This window comes from Pelecanus crispus, chromosome 4, assembly GCF_030463565.1.
Source record: "Pelecanus crispus isolate bPelCri1 chromosome 4, bPelCri1.pri, whole genome shotgun sequence".
Classification (NCBI taxonomy): domain Eukaryota; kingdom Metazoa; phylum Chordata; class Aves; order Pelecaniformes; family Pelecanidae; genus Pelecanus; species Pelecanus crispus.
In genome coordinates, this window is record NC_134646.1 from 7,735,995 (window position 1) to 7,751,543 (window position 15,549).

At 43.6% G+C, this 15,549-nt stretch overlaps 1 protein-coding gene across 1 annotated transcript in view; it reads left to right on the forward strand.

Moving 5' to 3' along the window:
- AFG2A (AAA ATPase AFG2A) overlaps positions 1-15,549 on the forward strand; it is a 204,519-nt gene that overhangs the window by 155,943 nt on the left and 33,027 nt on the right. Inside the window, 1 exon segment of the mRNA XM_075708927.1 lies at positions 9,593-9,757. Coding sequence (XP_075565042.1) covers positions 9,593-9,757 — 165 coding nt within the window.

Consider the following 15,549-nt stretch of genomic DNA (forward strand, 5'->3'; position numbering starts at 1 on the left):
ACCCAACAAAAACCACCTCCTTTTATACTGAAACTTCAGGTGGAATGAAGTGGTTATAAAAGCATCTGTCAACACAGGAATAGTTTGCCAAGCCAAGTATTTGGGTTGGAAGTCATGCCTTCCCAACTGCTTGAAAACAGGAAGTATCTCTGTTAAGTGATGGATAGCTCTACTTTGCTGAGAGGAAGAAAAGGCACTTTTTTTTTTCTTTCTTTCTTTCTTTTTCTTTTTTACCTCTGGGTTAATAAATGAGTTCTGCAGTTGTTCCATGCATGTAAAGAAAGACTCCTACAGAAATCTCTATATGGGTGCACACGTCTTTGTGTGTGTATATGTGTCTGTGTGTATGAATATACAAACTAAAAAAAAAAAACCCCAAAACCAACAATCCACTTTGTACATGATCGGTCCCTGTCAGAAGCCAGCCCAGGCACATCTTATCCCAGTGATTCCTGTAAAGCTCTCAAAATCTGTCAGAAACAGCCTGCAGGATTGCAACGGCTCCTGGGTGATTAATTGCCAAAAGAGTCTGGTTCCAGGTTCCATTACATGTAATTGTTATCTTTTCTAAAGGGTTTCTTTTATTAAACCCCCACCCTCAAAAAAAGAGGGAAAAGAAAAAAAGAGCTGACATTCCTGAGGTTTTGCACCTCTTAGACAGGAGCACGGAGGACTCTCTTATGTAAACATACACTGAAGAGGGTGTGTTACATTGTTTATTAGCTGATGATAGATTTTTTTTTTTCCTTCAGTTAATTTTAACTTTACTAAAAATCATTTTATTAGAAATGGGGGAGGAAGACCTGCATAGCATTTAGAGAAGAGGGGGAGTTCCAGTGTCTTCTCCACATCAAAACCTCTCTGTGAGACCTAGCAAGTGGCAAAAGACTAGATCGCTTCTGCCGCTTACTAAAATTGCAGGAAAACAGCCCAAATTTGGGATATTCTCTGTCCACATGCCACTACGGTAAGGCTGTTCAGACTGGACATGAGGAGAGAACAAGATCTTGTGTCTGAAATCCCCCTTGCAAAGGAAGCCAGCGCCACAGCCCTGAGCTGAGACTGCCACTCAGCACGGGTGCAAGCAGAGAGCGGCACAGCTGCAGCCTGAACGAGCAGAGGAAGAAAGGTTGGGCACCGTTTTTTACAGAGTTTGTGGCTTGAAAATGTGTGTTTGGGTGTCCTGAAAGTATGGGCAGATTGTGGAGAATCTGCTGAATTGCTTCAGTGTTTTCTGAGCCCACATTCACAAAGCAGAGGGGCGGAGAGCCTGATTCCCTGTTGGTGCCTCCATGTCTTTGAATACACGTTAAGAGGCTTGATTCGGAGCTGAATTTCTGTGGTGCCAAACTGGAGTATCTGGAATTGTGTCAGTAGGGTTGCTTAGATTTGCATCGCTTTTACTGCATTGAAAATGTGCTGTGTTACTGACAGGTTTAGACTTTTATAGATGGAGGCCTGGGCAAAGCTTGGCTCCCAGTGAGCCCTATAGTAATTTGTGCCAACTGGCCAATGTAACTGTTTGAAATGTCAGGGAAAAAAAGCATGGAGATACTGGTTCTGCAGCTGCAGAGTATCTGCCTGCAGATGTTTCTGCCAAGAGAAGTGATTGAAACTCGGTTTCTTGAGATATTTTAATCCTATCCGAACAAAACCACATAAAAACGTGCTCCGGTATTGTCTGCATGGGCCAAGGAGCACATTGTTCTTCGCAGTTGTGTTTACACGGTCTCATTGCTACAACGAAACAAGTCTCCTCAAGTCTTTTTTCTCCATGATTCCCCTTGAATTAGTTACATTAATCAAACTCTATCAGCGGCAGGACCGTGATGTACAGCAGGTAGGACACTGATGTTACTCCGATTAAAAAGATGAGAATATTTTGGTGCGTCCAGCTTTGTGCAGGTCTGGAAATACAAGTCAGGCTTTTCATAGAGCTGTTCTCCTTTGCATCGACAAGTGGTTTCTTTAGATGGTGGAGAGGCGGTAACCCTACCACCCATCTCTATTTCCTCCTGCCCCTTCTCCACGCGTGACCACAGCTGCTGTCTGGCACAGGACGGACCGTGGGAGGTAAGCTTAGGAGGCGGCAGGAGGGCACAGCAGCCTCTTCCCTGAGCTGTATAGGCAAGATAAGGCAGCTGAATAATTGCTGGCACTACGTGCTTAGTGCCATATCCCCAAAGGCAGAGGCACAGCTACCTCCAGCCTGGAGCAGCCCGAAACCCCATGGTTTGGCAGCGAGGTGAGGGCTGTGGTGCAGATGCCAGACTGCAGGCAGCACCGCTGGGTGCTGGGGCGTACGAGCCAGCCGTGCGGCGGGCACTGCGGGGTGGTCGCGCGGTGGCGGTGAGGGGCTCGGCCCACAGTGGGACCTCATCCATGCCTGACAGCGGATGTCAGGGAAAGAAAATAAAATCAAAAGTGGCTCTGAATGCTTTGGCCATGTGGAGGCTCGATATGCTTTCACATCAACTCTGGAAATTTTTCCTTTCTTGAAGCGTTTTTAGCGCTGCCTATTTATAACTTAGTTATTTCAGTAACGCTCATATCTGTTTAAAATCGCCACCATTAATGGAAATGACTATTTGCTGTGAAACATGCAAAGCAGGGTATGTCGTTGAAGCAAGTGATGCCAACGGTTTCTATTGATTCAAGGCAGTTCTCTCCCCAGGTTTCATTTTATAATTTGTTGTTTTTCTGCATCCTGGAGCTGTAGGGTAAACTGTGTTTTGCTGTAATAACTAAGAGACTGGCCTGTAGCGATAGCTGAAGGTGTTAGTTCCTGTTGGTAGCCAGCAATGAGAGCAATTCCAGGAGATACAGAAAATGACACAGAAAAGTTTCCCTCTGTTGATGAGATGAACTGGAAATGGATAAAAATCAGCAGTTGACGGAAAAAGATTAACTAATGGTAGTAGACCTGGAGGATATGCAAAGCGAGTAGATGAACCCTCTGCAAGCAGGGGCATTTGACTGCTTAGCAGTGAAGGACAGATTGCATTCTTATTTTTCAGATGGTTAACTCTCCGTATCGCTTCATCTTGGTTTGGACTCGGATGATACAAACTGTTTCCCTGCTCAAGTTGGTTTTCTGTTTGTTGGCGTATCAAACCACGTGTTTGTTCTCTGCCTTTAATTAGTACTTCTGGTTAATGCCTGAGTAAAATGTTCCTGCTGTGCTCACTGCCACTTGATAGCGCGCATTCTTCCTGAACACCTGCTGTCAAACCTATCATGTCTTTTCTTGTCAACTTGCACAATGCTCCAGGTCTTGAGCAAGACTGACATGATGGAAGGGTTGTACAGCCTGATTTTTAGAAATCTATGTGGAAGGTAAAGTGTTTGCATAGGGACTGGTAATGGGAGACTGCAGCATTTTGTAGGAGCTAGTTTCCAATAGTATCTAATAAAATTCTGTTTGCAAATGCAGTTTTTGGAGTAGCGGATATACTGTAGGTTAAAGAAGCAAACTGCTTCACCCTGAGAGGAATCGTAGATGTTGTGTAATGACAACAGAGAGTAATCTGCACAAATCTTGGGAGAAGTACAAGGGTGGTGACCAGCAAAGAAGTCATCAAAGAGGGGAACTGGTTAGAGGTGTTGGCATGTGCTGACGGTGGTGACAGATGTTGGCACAGAAGGAAGAAGGTGGAGAGGAGAAAGAGTGTGGGGGAAAGGGGCTCTTGGCAAGAAAAAAGCAGTATTGCTTGACTGTAATTACAAAACTCCAGCCTTGTGATACAGCAAATAAGCGTGTCACCTGAAACAGAGGAATTCAAGGTTGCCTCCTGAAACAGCTCATGCCAGGTGGAGGGGGGTTAATAACCTTGTGGAACAATAAAATTTAGCTCTCCGCCGGACTGTGGTTTTTAAGTCCTTAATAGTGATACTCTAATGTGTCTCTTCTCCACAGCACCTTCTAGTTTTGGTAATTAATCCATGGTTACAAAAAGCCTCCAGTAGCCTGTCTAGCAAACAGGATGGACGAGCTTTCCCGTACTTGAAACTTTCAAAGATCCTAAAATCCCAAGCACTTCCTGCTCTGTTGCATTGGAAGCATGACCTGCTCTGGCACAGAGTGAGAACGAAAATATCAGGCACCAAGGTGAGTCTTGAAAGCGTAGGAGAAGCACCTTTATGGGAGCTGACTTCACTCCTGCAAGAGATAAATGTGATGGCACAAGAAGGCCCTTTCATCGTTGTTAACAAATTCACTTCCTCAGCGTATCATATACCTTAATACTTTCCATGCTTGCAACACATCTGTCCTGACGTGGCCAAAAACACTGAAAGGATCTCACAAACAGTTACTGCTTGCACAGGAGGAAGAATATGACTGACTTCAAAATGCTTTACATATGTTCAAATACTGTAATGGTAAAAGTAGAAAAATTTGCATTACCAAATTAGATTACAAGATATAGAGTACCTCTCATATTTGGGAGTCCGTGTAAGTAGGGTCCACAAGCGGGGTTCATAAATAGCAATTGTTAATTTAAGTTGGAAGGATTTATTTACAAAGGAAACAGATTGTTCTGTTATTTCCAGTCCTCTCATTTTCATCTGTGGTCTAATCCCAATGGACTCCAAAGGCAGGATTAAATTTTTAGTTGCATTTTTTAGGTTCTGCATTGAAATAAATGTATTTACTTGAAAGGAAATGTCTTAAACTTAGTATAAAAATCTGTTCCTACTTGTGGAGATTGATTGCAGCAGAGAACATGCAGTAACATTGATTCTCCAGATGAACTTTGTTACCTGCTGAACCTACTTGCTCTCTCGTACACACCTTAATATGCCATTTACTCTGCAGCTTATGTTTTGCTATGCAAGTTACGTTTTGCTAATGAAAATTTTGTCCAAGTTTGCCACATTTCTGGAGTTATATTTTATCTAATGTCAGGTTACCCTCTTGCGCCATTTATGTATGACATTTTGATGGGTTAGGCATGGCTGTAGAAGTACGTCAGTAGGAAAAGTATTTTTTCTGTCCCACAGAAAGCTCATCAGCTAGGTATGCTTCTGTCAGTGTTACAATTCTGCATTGTTTGACAATGCAGTTCTTGAAATGGCCAAGTATCCTTTGAAAAAGCTAACCGAAGAGGGATGCTTTACAAAAAAAAAAAAAAAAAAAGAAAGGAGGAGGAGGAAAATTAGCAAAGCCCTAAGGTTAATTCTAGTCCATTCTTAACAGGAACCACAAATATTTTCCTGGATTTACATATTTAAGTTTTCTTTCCTGAAATAATTATCTTCATAATTGCACACAAAATACACATTTTTGCACCAGCTATCTTTTCCAATGATATATTTTGAAGTAATGCTCTATTTTAATTACCAAAAAATTTAAGCGTTTCTTTTTGAAAGGGGAGCAGTTTCTTCTTAATGAAAATGTGGTTTTGCTATTGATGATATTATGTATTACATGACAATTATCCCACTTTCCTAGTGCTCCCCTGAAGAATGTTGTATCTGTGTACCACTAGTAACCTTTCAGTGTATGTGCACTTAGACCCCTTTCCTAACTGTTGTGGTAACAACAAAAAAATTACATAAACTTGCAAAAGAATTGCTTAATGGTATGAAGTATTCTGGTTTCTACCAAAACCCCAATTACTTAATTTTGTGCCCTTCCTGGCCTACATAAATTATACAACCCTCACATCTCAACATCAGTGAATTATGTAGCTCTGCGCACACATCAATTAATTTTGGCCCCATCAACTTCCCACCTTCTGTGTGCTCCTAGCCTCAAATCAGTTTTGCATCTCCCAGCCGCGAGCAGTTAATTTTGTACTCCCGGCAGCTCCTATCTGCCTGAACCTGCAGCCCCGCTTCAACTCTTCACCCTCCCCCACCTGCCTCTGCTCCTGCACAGCCGAGCCACCGCCTTCTCCTGCCGAATTCCTCATCCTCCAGCTCGGCAGCGAGGATCAATCCCAGGCGGCTTCACCTCCCGCCTTGCCAACGGGTCAGCGCCAGATCCCAGCGCACCCGGTGGGCAGCTGGGCTGGTCCGGAGGTGACCTGGGTGTCCTTATCTCTCTCCTCACGATTTTCAAAGTGCAAATTGCAAGACTGAAGCTCCATCTTCTGGAACAGCCTGTGAAAGTCATGGCGCGCTTGGAGCGACCACCTCCAAAACCCTTCCCGTGGGGAAGCCCGCGTCACACAACAGCCCACTGAGAAGAGAAATAGCTTCTAGGTCTGTAAGAAAAGCGGCGTTGAGGAAAAAGGTGGTGCCAGCATCCATCAAACTCAGCACTGCTGCCAGCAGCAGAAGTAAGCATGACCTGGGCCTTCGTGTTAAAGCTGACACTGCTGCTGCAGGTGTCCACATCAAATGCCACAGTTGGCTTCTCTGAGCAACCCAGAAAGAGCTCATTTTCCTCCAGAGGAAACTTCAGCATGCAAAAACATCAAGAAGGATATCGTGTTGCCTTATTGCCGACCTCTACGTGCAGCTCAGTTCTGAGTCCTGAATTATTTCGGCCAAAAATGAAAAGTAGCTCCACGAGAAGTATGCAGAGAACAAAAGCCTGAGAGGGCGACGTGATGTCCTGCAAATGAGAACGGCCTCGCCTTGCCGGTGCTCTCCGATTGCTTTCGGACCAGCGAGCAGCAGAGCAGCTCTGCAGCCCACCTACAGCCTCGCACCGGGGATTTGCCCTCCAGTAACGCAAGACTGGCCAAGGCAGGCCCCTTCCTCACTCTCCCTCCGCTTCTAGTTCCTCAGGAGCGTAGAGGAGAGGGGGCCGGCAGCTTGCCAAAGGGACCAGGGTGGTGACAGCAGAGCGAGGAGCAGTTGGGCCGTGCCCAGGGTCACCACATTTCCCGTCCGGCTGGACTGCTGGCTGGTGGAGACCAGCTCTCAGTTCAATCTGCTTTTCTCTCCAGGGTCTGGAGGGAATTTGACTCTTCTCTCAAGGGAGGTTACAGAATATTTTCTCTCCTCTCCTTTTTGTCTATGTCTATTTAAGCAGCAAGCACTGCAGAGACTGACTTGTGCTTTTTTTGTACAGTTCCCAGCACATCTGGCCGTCTTGGATAAGGTCCCTAGGCCTGATTGTAGCAAAAAGTAATGATAGCGTGTTTAAAACGTGGGCCTCCATGACTATATATAAAACGCAAAGCAGTTGAGACAAACTGGAGGAAATACAATTTTTAGTAACTGAGCAAAAAAAAAAAAAAAAAAAATACATTCACTCTTTTACATCTGCAGTTGTGCTTTGCAAGCGTGGGTGCTCTGTCCTGGTAGAAGACTGTGTCTCAGAACTGAAAGCCAATGCAATGCAGGGGAGCGCTTGCTCCCAGCTGATTGGCATCAAGCATTTTTCCTGTCCCACTTGCACAACAGCCGTGGTCATTCAGCAGCGTGAAGCCAAGCTGGCTCTAGAAAATGTTCTAATTATCTAGGCCTCCTGATTAAACCTGCCTTGATTTAAAAGAGGCACGCCACCATACTCATGTGAACATTTCTTGTTTCTTCTAAATAATAGAATTAGCTATGGGCATTTCCTTAAGAGCATGCAGAATGCAATTGCAGTATAATTCCTCTCCCTCCAAGCCTAGTCTTGAAACATGCAAATTTCTCTTTCAAGTGTGTTGGCAAAAAGTAGCAATATCCTGATACACACACGATTTAGACACTGAATTACACACTGGTTGAGTTATCATCAGTGAGTTGAGTTCTTTGGTGAAGATATCAAGAGTGCTGTGGACAGTAGCACAGCCTGCTGAGGAAGTATCAGCGGAGGGCTTGCTTCTCGCTCTCCTTCATAGGGATCCAGCGTTGGCCTCTGCCAGGGACGGGGTACCGGGCTGGATACGGACCTTTACTCTTCCCAGTTCAGCCTTCCTTGCGTAGCTCGATGCAACACACCGCAGTGCCGTGCACTTTCTGCTGAGCGTTTTCATGTTCTGTTTTAAAAATAACAAGACAACTCTTAACATTCAGGATACATTTTTCCACTCTGAAGCACCACAGCAGTCTTTTTAAAGAAACTCTAGGAAGGGTGTTAACTTGATCAATGCCATGCAGGAAGGAAAGCTCTTTCCTACTATTTTTTCAGCATGACTTTCACTGACATGATCAGGCTGGGAAAAGACTTATTGGCTGACAGCCCAGGACAGCCATGCAATATCTCTAGTCATCTGGAACTCAAAACTACTCTGCCCAAGGGAGAACCATAACATAAAAACAATTTAGGTTACATGCTGAATCTTATAAACATTGTGCAGTTTTTAAAAAATAGTTTAAATACTACTTATGTGCATTCGCTATGCACAGTTTGGTGGTTTGGATTGGGTTTTTTTTTTTTTTCCCAAATGTCAAGTAAGACAGGCTGGGAGGGTTTTTACTTTTTTGCTGTGGATGATTTTCAAAAATGAGCTTCCTCTCTTCTCATAAATTTAAGAGCTTGGCTTCTCCTGTGTATCGGATAGAATTGTTTTTTATATATATAGATAACGTTTACTTTTTGACCCCATCCAGAAAGCACAGAGTCACAGAAAAGCTGGATGGAGGGGGCTTCCAGAGGCCCTGCGGTCTCCCTCCCGCACAACGCGGGACTATCGCGAGCGCCACATCGGGGAGGGCTTGGCTTCGTCTGGCTGAGCCACAAAACCCCCAAGGACCGAGTTTCCGCAGCCTACCCAATGTCCTGCCCCGAGGCTGCGCTTCTCCTCTAGAGATATTTTTTCCTCCCATCAAGTCTGAAGCCTCCACGCTGCCCTTTGTGGCCGTTGTCCCCTCTTACGCTGTCTGTCGCTGCTGCCCAGAGTTTGCTCTGTCACCCTCCCACCTCCCCAGAGCATATATAATCTGAGTAACCCTGGGAAACCAAAGTTGCAAGGGCCAATACATGTGTCTGAAACTGCCAAGCTGCAGCCTTAGCTTGTAACTGCATTCACCTGTTGAATTTTCAATTGTTTTGTGGCACAAGAGAAGAAAAACCCAGCTTTTTTCCAATAGTTCAAAGCTGATGCTAAAATGTATTAATTATAGTGCTTTTGCAAGTCTGTGGTTTTTTTCCTCTCCCTTTTTGAAGCTGAGCATCACTGGCCTCTGTCTACTGTTACCTTATTTTGCATAAAAAAACTGTCAGAGTAGTCTGCTCTTCTGTAAGCATGTGCAGCTCTAATAATTTGGGATAAAGCAACATGAATCCAGAACGTAAGATTCACTTCAAAAATCTTCTTTTCTCCACTTGTCTTGATTGAAGATCTGAACTTGGGATGTGTCCATTGCCACCTGTCCTTCTGCCAAGTCCTAACATTCCAGCACACCTTGTAACAAGCCTGAAATTATTATTTTAGGAAAATGACTATGGTTCTTTATGATTCCTTTTTTCCATAAACTGGTATTTCTCAAGCTGAGTAGCCTTACTGTCTTTTCAGTGACTGATCCGTCCTAACATAGGAGAATAACCCCTCTTGCACGTAGCTTGGTTGTTCTTGTGTGGCTTCTTCCTTTTGCTGAAATTGTTGGTTATTTGGTGGCATTGTTGTTTTTAATTGAGTTGTGGTTTTTACTTTCTTGATGTGATGTGCCATATGCTGTAACTTTTCCTGCGATGCTTTCATTGCAGGCCTTGCTGAGACCAGGACGAATAGACAGAATTATCTACGTGCCATTGCCAGATGCAGCCACTCGTGGGGAGATCTTCAAACTTCATTTTCAGTCCATGCCGGTCAGTGATGAAGTCTGCTTAGCGGAGCTCATTCAGCACACACAGAAGTACTCAGGAGCAGAGGTAAAACTTTCTGAATGGCAATGGCCACGGAGTCAGTGCACAAAATTGTGTTTTTAAAATTGAAATCAAGTGTTAATCCAGGTATCATCCCTTGAGTCTTCTCAAAGTGGTAGGGGGAATTATGAAAGGGAACGTTTGAGAGATTTTTGCATTTCTGCTCAGAAAACAGAATACAGTCTGGGGCTTTCTTCCTTCCAGATCTCCATCAGAGGATTGTCGCCAGGGGAAGGGCCTCTTCCAGGGTGAACCTTAGTACGATCACGGGTGGCCTCATTAAGGATGTGCTGCCGGGAGGAGTGGAGGGAGGTGGGGGCAAGTGCCCCCACACTGCCCGGACAGTTCGCCTGGGTCTCCCCACATCCCCGGGGATCTTTTGCATTTAGGATTGTGACTGAGAGCCTCAGATGGAGGGACGAGAGACAGAGTTATGAGACAGTGTAGGGGAATTGCAAGGGAGTCACTGGTCGCTTTGAAGCTCATATTTTCTTATTCCATATAACCAAGACCTCACAGCAGCACTTATTGTTCTAGCTCGTTGCTGTTAGTTAGTCAGCTTCTGACAATGGATGTCAGACAATTACTTCCTGTCCTGGGTAGAAGGAGAAACTTTCTCAGATGCTGCTGCCTGGCAGTTAGAATAAGCATTGGTACGTTAGTGGTCACCACTCTGCTCCCTGAATATTATTCACGTCAGTGTCTTGTGAAAGGATATTTCATTCTTTCCTCATTTTGATTAATTGAAAGCAATTATATGACTTCAAAAATTCAAAGAATGTTATTAAGATTGCCAATTTGAGCTCTTAAAAGGTATGAAATACCAGAATTAAAATTTCCACCTTCCCGTAGCCAGTCCTAGTGTATGCATTATCACAGCATCTTTAATTATATAGTCACCTTCTACTTTTTCCATAGCAGGGTGGAAAATGTGATGTGCTTGCTTCGGCTCCCCCATCTTTCTGTATGCTGTTTACAAGGGCATGGAAATAAGTTAAACTTTTGTCTTGGTCCAAAAGAGGGGGTGGCTGTGGGGTATTTGTGGGATTCCTATAATGCTGAAGGCCCTTCTCAACTCAATGGTCATTGGATGTGCTCCCAGGCAAGACTTTTGCTCTTTTAGCCATCTCTTAAATGCCGGTATGTTGTAAAATGCTGCCTTGCCTACTAGTAACCTCTGGCTGGTGAGGGCACTGCTGTGAGTGCTCCAAGTCCAGGGGATGGGGTCAGACCTTGCCACATGCAGCAGCAGTGTCTGGGCTAGCCTCCAGGCTCGTTCCGGGAAGCTGCGTCACGGCGGACACCAAAGTCAAACCCGCAAGAGCTTTCCTCCTCCGCAGCACAGGACAAACTGTGCTGTGGGAACGAATGAATGAAAGCTGGGTAGTGAGCAAAGCTGTTTTGTGTAGCGCTTCTTTTTGCCGTGGAGTGTGGGATCTCATAGTGAAAAAAGGCAATAATAAAAAGTATTGCAGGCTTAAATGCTGGTCTGGAAAACTGTCACAGCTCTATTGCCTCCACGCTTTGGAGCAGTGACTTGAAATAGTACTATGTTTTTACCTGGATGTCAGTGATACGACTTTTGCCGCCCTGGGAAAATTTATCTGCCTCTGGCTGAGTTACAAGCCTCCAAAAACATAAACATAAACATATCCTCTCCTGTGTATGGAAACTGTCTTCTTACCAGGCAACAACTGTAACGCTTGTATTTCAAAAATTCCAAGCATATGGGGATTTCCTTTGGATGTGGATCAGCTGAGGCTCTAGTGGTGAATTCCTGTGCCTAGTTGATAATGAGTCGCAAATGTCTTGGTGCTGGCTTTGTACAGAACCAAAAATAAGTTAATGGGTCATTGAGTGCAGCTACAGACTAGTTGCAGAGGAAAAAAAAGACTGCCTGTTTCTAATACGGCATTTCTCATTAATTTTGTTCTTTTGCGTCATTCAAAGAATTATAATAACTGGGATGTAAAGAGTAAATACAGAAAAAGCTTCAGTCAGTGTTCCTTGGAAGAATATATAAAAAGTCTTGGCAGTTGGCACGCACAGTGGCCAGTTTCATTAAAGCCTTTTCTTCCTAGTGTCTCCAGCTTCCCAGCTTTACAAATAGTTTCCGCTGTTGAATGGCAAGTTCCCGTTGCACTGTTCTACCCTTTGTTTAGAAAAAGAAATGGAAAATGCTTGGGTTTGTGACTAAAAGATGCTGTATGAATAGGAAGTTGCGTGTAGATGCGTTGAATCATCCTGACATGAGCTGAATAAACAGCAAGTAAAGTGGATAGTTCAGTGTGCATCTGGCTTCCAACTTGGCCTTTTTTCAGATCAGATATTTGTATATTTTTGCCTGCCATCACTTATGACCAGTTATCTCTATTCACCTGCTGGATGTACGTTGCTCTTAATGAGCACCTTTAAAGATGTATCAAGATAGCAAAATAGGGTGATTACTTCCCACTGTTTCATGTGAGAGAAGATGGAAGATAATTTATGAGGGTGAATTACAATTTCCTTCTCTCGTGTAGGTGAAGCTTAATGCACGGTTTTTTTCACATTACAGGAGCAATGTCTGTACAGTTAGCTTTTATTCTGCTAATAGTATAGGTCAAACAAAGCCTCAGCTTTCTAGAAATATTTGGGTTTGGGTTCGATCTTCATTTCCAGGCCCTTCTGAAGTAGTGCTCTGCGACAGTGCTTGAGGCTCTTCAGTATCTGTAAATCAGGAAAGTAAGAAATTGTTCTTGAAAGTTTCTGAATAGCAAGGTTTGGTCTCGGAGCTGATGTTGACACCAAGGATCATTCCCTCCTCCCTCTAAGGCAATTTCTTTGGCTGCATCTCTGCCCTGAAGGCATCTGCCTTTTCCCAGGACCACCTCAACCTCTTTTTAGCTGAGCCGGTGCGTCCAAGCCGTGCGCAGGGTAGGTCTGGTTGCTGCAAGGACAGCTCTGCAGTAACCATATGTCTTGTTTGCCCTCCCAGGCAAGCCAGCAGGTTTCACTAGTGTGGCAGAGGAGCAGTCAGAACTGCTCTTGTCTTTGCCCCCAGCCTTTTTTTCTAAAAAATTTCTGCTAAAGGCCATGCCTGGGCAGCTGGCACCTGGCATGGTTCAGCAGGAGGCTGTGCTGTGCTGCACCGCTGGCCTTGCCGGCACCTCCAGATGCTGTAACATGAGCAAGGAACAGGAGAAGTCTCTAGCCCTTGAAAGTAATAAAAATGGTTAAAACAACAAGCGTCGTGCTGCCTCGAAACTTTTGTAAGGTTTATTCTAGTGTTCCTGCTTTTTATTTTGGGGAAAATTGCAGGAGATGTAGCTTTTATAAAACTGAAGATTTTTTGTAATGGTTTTATATAATTGGGATGTCTTCACTTGGAGATTGTTCAGTTTGATCATAGCTTTTTCCTAGAGCATTTTCACTGTTACACTTCATGCTGAGGAGTTCTATCTGTTTGATTTCTCACTGTGCTTTCTATGAAGTACAGTTAATTAAAGATCCAACCACAGAAGTGCTCAAAAGCAATGTTTTAAAGTGCAAGCAATGTGAGTTCTTTGGGTCTCATTTGCTTGCTTTCATGATGCTGCGACAGCCAGCTTGCTTTAGTAAAGACGGGCCTTGCACAGACTCAGGTGCTCTACTTTTTTAATTTGGGGTTCAGATTAGGTTTCTCATAATTATTGGCTGCTCTCTGTTGTGATAGAAAACACCAATAGTCTCGATGCACTTTCTAGTGCAAGTAAGAATAAAATTGCATGGACAGTATCTGATGGGAAATTGCTTGTCCTGTAATTTTTAAATTATACATTGTCTCAAACAGAAAAGAAGAAAGGTTGTAGCTCCAACATGTCTTGGCCTAGAGGAAGGACACCTACCTTTATAAATGCAAAGACTGATGTCTTTATTAGACCTGGGCGGGGGGGAAAGAGATTGTATCATTTGCCTTTACAAATTAAGTGGAAGGGGTGTGTCTGTCTTCAAATGCTTGGATTTTGCTCTGCGAAAAAGGACACGCAAGGGATGAAGACAGTGTTTCCCCACTGTAGAAATATTTTGTTCCAGAAAGTAGGTGATAAAAAGGAAAATAAACCCACTAGAATGAGGGACCTTCTTTTATTGTCTGAGCCCCGGTCAGATTATGTTTTTGTTACAGTTTAGAAGGCAGTAGCAGAGAGGGAGATTTTGGGCAGAGACCGAAATCACGTGTTGAGTTGGTTCGAGTTTAAAGTTGGTTAGAAGCAATAAAAAATTAAATATTCTGGATACGATGACAATATTCTTAAGACAAGTGTGCTTATAAAAGTAAGCTAATGGGACTGACTGCTTTTAAATTGGTGGAAAGCAGGTCATGGTGAAAGCAAAGGCTGGCATTGTTTCTATAGTATTATCAGTTTCCATGCTTACAGGACACAATAGTAAAACGGGAATCTGGGAACCTGTAAATCTTTCACTGGTTCTTAGTCGAAGTAGACTAGTTAATGTAAAATATATCTTTCTCACTTTGCAATAACTCTCAATGGGAACGCAGAGAATGAAGGGGAAAAAAGGCAAGCCAATGACGGTTTGCTCTGGCTTAAATGAGAGCATATTTGATGCCAAGAAGTATCCTTGCAGCAGCACACTAGCTCAAATCAACTCAAGCCTTTGACTCTTAAAATATATATTCCAAAACATGCGTGTTCTTGCTTACCAGATATTGACATATTTAAACTATGAACTTTAATAAAAAACCACCCCAAACAACCAAAACCTCCCCAAAGTCCTCTCGAGGAAGGTACCAACTACAAAAGAAGTGAGAATGCGTTCCGTCACAGGTGTACAGGAGGGTAAACAGTCTTTTAAAAGATTGGGAAAAATTTGTCTCTTTAGTAAAGAGCACCTACAGTAAAGGTGAGAGAGGGCTTATATATAGGGAAAAACAAAGGACATCTGACAAATTAGGATGTGTTATCTTCTTTATGTCTAGTTTTCCATGAAGGAAAAGATCTTCCAAGCTTGAGGGAAAGTCTTTCTGCTTAACGTTTTAAAGCTTGAGGGAAAGTCTTTCTGCTTAACATCTTTCTGCTTAACAGATCCAATCCCGTATAGTAGCCTAAAAAGAGACACAGGCTTTTGGGAGTGAAGACATCAAAAAAATTAAAAAAGTAAGAGAGTGAAGTTTCTGTATGGGGGAAAAAAAAACCCAGACCCTTCCAATCATGTCCTGGCTAAAGCTCATGGTTTTCATTTTTAAATACAAACATGTTTCGTCCTTTTATGCTTAGTTATGCTGTTTTCAGAGCGTGTTCAATTCCCATTGAATTCAACAGGTGTTGAAGGTGCTCAGCACATCATGCCTTGGGACTGGGCCCTCAGATTTTTAACTTCTGAGATACCACAAAAAATGCGTATGTCTCATCAGAAATGTATGATTTGAAAATACACTTTGGTAGTTAAAGCATTTGTGGCTGAAATGACTCTGGCCTGACTCTGCTGGGCGGCCTTTCCTTCTGAAAGAGTTCTGCTTAGCTCCGCGCCAGGATGCGATATTACAGTGAAATGCAATGTTCAAAGTGAGGAACACCGTCAAATTGAAACGCAGCAAGATTAAGGCCTCAGATGAACCTCTGAAGTTTGTCTTGGAATGATGCGTAGGATCTGTTAATTTATATCACTCACTGAAAAGTGAACATTTTTGTGTGGGTGGGTGAGGAAAAGAGACTTAGCCTTCGTCCAACACGGGTAATGTGGGATCACCACCTTCCTACACACATTTATCAGTGCTGAGGATGTGTTTGGCACAGGTGGCTGGAAGGTGAGGAAATACC